We start from the raw sequence: 4,312 nt of genomic DNA, 5'->3' as shown, positions 1-4,312 counted from the left end.
CTGAGCTCCCCCAGCACGTCTCCAATGCACAGCACCGATCGTGTTAGTGCCCAGGTGAAATCCCAGCTGGAGCTTGGAGCATGCTCCTGAGCTTGCCGGAGCCTGTACAAATTCATGTCGATGTCAGCAGACATAAGCATTAACTGAATAATAAACAGAAAAAGATTTAAGAGTGCCATGTATTTGCATCGGGGTGATAAATGAGGAGACAATGTATTTGAACAAGTTAATTGAAAGCAATGCTGCTGCATTATCCATGGTGCTGGTGATCCTAAGTGGAGGCTTGACTTGGAGATTTAAAAATAGAAACACTTTTTGCCTCACAGCATTCTTCTAAAAATAAAAGAGTGGCTGTGAGAATGCAGAAGTAACCTCACAACCTCACACAGCACCTTTTCTTCTTCTCATTGTATCTGAAGCTTTCCTCTTTAGCCACATTTAAATTTACAAGAAGCAAGCAATGAAAAAAAAATGCAGAGTCTAAGCACAAAAGATTTGATGGGGTGTGAGGAGGGGAGGGGGGTCAAGAGAACAGGAAACCCAAGTTGACGGGAAACCCAAGTGACATTTGCTTTTAATGAATGACTTATAACCCTAATATTGCTCGTCAGGAAGCGGGGAGAGGAAACTGAGAGATGTTTTGAGAGTATAAATGAGGGGCTCCATCAAGGTGAAGACTGCAGATCTGCGTTTTACCCTCCAGTGAAATTCAACCGAGAGCTGGACTAAGAGGAAAGGAACTCATCCTCACAGCATGAGAACCTGCTGCGTGGCGCTGCTGCTGCTCCTGGCTGCCAGCACCCAGCCTGCCAGGTGCTTGCTCACCGAGTCCGGCTGCCTCCACTTGTCTGACCTCCTACCAGCGAAGCTCAAGGAGCTGAGGATGAAGTTCGAGGAGATTAAAGACTACTTTGTAAGTATGACACCAGTTTGTCTCTCCTTGTCTCTCTCTTTCTCTTTTTTTTCTTCTCAGAATTCAGTGATTTGGATGAGGGGACAGCAGCTTCCTCTGGGCAGAAATTATTTGGTTGTGCCTGGTGTCATGGGCTGCTGCATGCAAGCAAGAGAAGTTGTTTTGCTGCTTGCTGAGAGACAATAAGCAAGGGTTTTCTTCCTAGTTTTAGTTGTAATGAACTTGAGCAATTTCATAATGAACCCTGCAGACCTCGCTGGGCAGACTTCCCCCTGAACGCTGCAGAGCAAATTATTCACTGAATTAGTAGGAAGGGACCAGACTCTTCCTCAGGGCCACGAGGTCCAGCCCTTCTGAAACCAATACTAGACGAAAAGGGAAATCTTTTGCTACCGACTTTTCTTTGAAAGAGCTGCAGAAGCACGACCAAAGGACCGGAGCACCCGACAGCAAGGAGCGCTCGGTTGGGTGCCTGTGAAAGGTCACAGCTCCATGCCGCAGGGACGGGGGCACAGGGGAGAAGGGTGCAGGGCCAGCAGCACGAGGCACTCAGAGCATCCATCTGCCTCTGCACGGGGCTGACAGGGGTGGTTGCTCACACCCAGGTTACTATTTTAGTTGGTGTCAGTACAATTTAGCAATAAAACAAGAGAACTCTCCGGGTTCGAACCCAGACTGATGCTGTGGTTTGTATCAAATGAACACTGCCGGGGGGATTTAAGACTTCAAGCCGGCTGTAAACCTTTCAGTTAATGTTAGGAATGAATGTTCACCTCTCAGAAAAGCTTCCGAGTGCCACAGGGCAACGGTTTGGGCACTGTCAGCTCACCCCCTGCACCGCCCCAGCCCCCCGGAGCTGAAGGCGCAGCGGCAGCACCAGGAGGCGAAGCCCCCTTGGGGTGCCCGGTGCCCCAATGTTTGGGGACCCTCAGGTCACCATCAGAGGGCTGGAACCGTCCTGTCCCTGGGAGCACACGAGCAGCCAGGCTGCGTGGGGACCCCTCTTCAAGCAGCTGCCGTAACTTTGACACCTATCTGGGGAGCGGGGTGGTGTGGTTAATGAAATCTAACGGAAAAATCAAACTGGCATTCGAGATTTTGTGAGCTTGCTGCCTCAGCCCCACCAAAAAAAAAAATAAACAAACAGGGATTTCTGTACTTTGCATTACTGAGCTAGAAACCGAAGGGTGCTCTGTGCCTCACCACGGTGAGACCATAAACGCAAACAAGCAGAACAATCCCTCGGCGCAGCGCAGGGGGAAGCGGTACCGCCTGCCTCCGTAAAGCTCATCGTTCTCCTGCATTCTCCTACAGCAATCCCAAGATGATGAACTCAGCATCCAGCTGCTCAGCTCCGATCTGCTGGATGAATTTAAGGTAAGAATCACAATTCTCACCTAAGCCCACTACCCTCCATCCTTCAGCCTGTGTTTTGTAAGAAAGGAAGCCGACCCCAGGCGGGGGCATTCCCCAGTGTCGGCTCTCCAGCTGGCTGCGGCAGGGCTGGCACACGGCCACCCCCGTGCTGCGAGCTCTCTGACCACCATAAAGGCACCGGTTTGTGCTGCCACCAACACAGCCCCTTCCTCTCACCCCAGGGGAACTTCGGCTGCCAGTCGGTGTTGGAGATGATGCGGTTCTACATGGAGGAGGTCCTGCCCAGCGCCATCAGGAGCAGCGAGCAACACCAGCAGAGCGTGGGCGACCTGGGCAACCTGCTGCTGAGCCTGAAGGCGATGATGAGGCGCTGTGTGAGTGGGCTCAGCACCGCGGCACGGGGCGCAATCGGGCACTCAGGGGAGAGGGGCTGGTCCCAGACCAGCAGCAAGGCAGGGGGTGGGAACTGGGTGTCCCCACGGGCAGGAAAATAGGGGCAGGAGCCAGGTGGGGATGCATGGGGAGGGGCAGGGTCTGGTGCTGCACGGCACAGACCCCATGAGGATGCTCTCCGTTAGACAACCAGTACAACAGCAGAGATGCCCAGAAGCACCCTTTATCTGCATCCTGACAAAACCTGGGTGAAGAAACAGCGGGTGGGGGGCAGGGGGATCTGTCCCTTACCTGGCTGCCATCTCGGTGGTGATGCCTCTCGCTCTCTTAGCCGTGACCCCGTCCCCAGACGTAGTCTGAGTCAGACGGGACCAACCCTGCCCTCGCCGAGCCCTGGGGCTGGAAGGAGGGAGGGAGGGAGAGCACAGGGCTGAAACTGGGGTCCTGGCGGGCTCCGATCTCAGCGCACGGCACGAGGCAGCCCCGGTGCCCGCTGCAGGAGCCCAGAGGAAAAGCTCAGGCACACACGGGGAAGGTGGAGACCCGCGGCGGCAGTGACGAGGGACCCGCACCAGGAAGGAAAACTGCTGAGTTAAAGCCGTGGTCTCCTTCCCTTTGCAGCACAGGTTCCTCACGTGCGAGAAGAGGAGCAAAACCATAAAGCAGATTAAGGAGACATTTGAAAAGGTGAGTGCCTTGCTCGGGCGGGTCAGTGGGGTTTACCGCTGTCCTCACACATCAGGGCAGGCGTCAGGAGCCGAACAGGCAGAAGCCTTTGATTATGTGAGTGCTTAATACGGAGAAATCCAGTGAGCGAGGCTCAAAGGAGCAGCTGCTGTGTTTCCGTGAGTGGGTGGGGAGAGAGAAACTGGAGCTTTCGGTGGAAAGAGAACATTTCTAGGGATTCTGCATCGCATACACGCTTGAACTGCAGCGGTACCAGTGAATTAAAACACCAACTGACTTCCACCTGCAGATGAACGAGAACGGCATCTACAAGGCGATGGGGGAGTTTGACATTTTCATCAACTACATTGAAGAATACTTGCTGATGAAGAGGAGGAAGTGAAAGCGCCCGCGGGGCGGCTGCTACACCAAGTCCTGCTACTTCTTCAGAAAGCACATTAGGCTGAGAGACTAAATTATGCTAGGGCTCAGGTCAGGAATTACAGGTCAATAGCAACTTAAAGTTTAGTATTGTATTTAAAAGTTATTTTTTTACTAATTGAATTTAATATTTATTATTCCTAATACCTCAGTGTTCATGTTTACACATTTTTATTTTGAGAGAAGTATAATGACCTTGTAAACTACTATTTATTGTTCAATATTTTATGCTGTTTATGATAGCGCTATTTTATTCATAGCTTCAAAACACCCAAAGCAGCATTCTTCTGCCGAGCAGGTAAATGAGCTGAGTTTATCCTGAGTGCAATTGCTCTGAGCATGGTCGCTTGGTCAAGAGCTCTTCCAGTTCTGAGTTGAGCGAAGTTTAATTGCAAACACCCCATGAGCACTCTGCTCCTATTCTTGCCTATTTATTTATCTGCCCCTATTCAGCCATTTAGTTATGCAATCAAATGTTTCCTCGCATAACCATGTCACTAGCTCTGGTTCTGCAGTTGGAAT

The 4,312-nt window shown here is 51.6% G+C and overlaps 1 protein-coding gene across 1 annotated transcript; it reads left to right on the top strand.

Annotated features, from left to right (window-relative positions):
• Positions 1–754: 754 nt before the first annotated feature.
• Positions 755–3,752, top strand: IL10 (interleukin 10; the record flags this gene model as incomplete). Its single annotated transcript, XM_084302086.1, has 5 exons — positions 755–913; positions 2,228–2,290; positions 2,512–2,664; positions 3,305–3,370; positions 3,660–3,752. 5 exons carry the CDS (start codon positions 755–757, stop codon positions 3,750–3,752), a joined length of 534 nt encoding a protein of 177 aa, XP_084158212.1.
• Positions 3,753–4,312: the final 560 nt, after the last annotated feature.

The sequence above is a fragment of the Netta rufina genome, assembly GCF_964035555.1.
Source record: "Netta rufina genome assembly, chromosome: 26".
NCBI lineage: Eukaryota > Metazoa > Chordata > Aves > Anseriformes > Anatidae > Netta > Netta rufina.
Note: the sequence above shows the minus strand (reverse complement) of the source record. Positions and strands in the feature narration are given on the sequence as shown.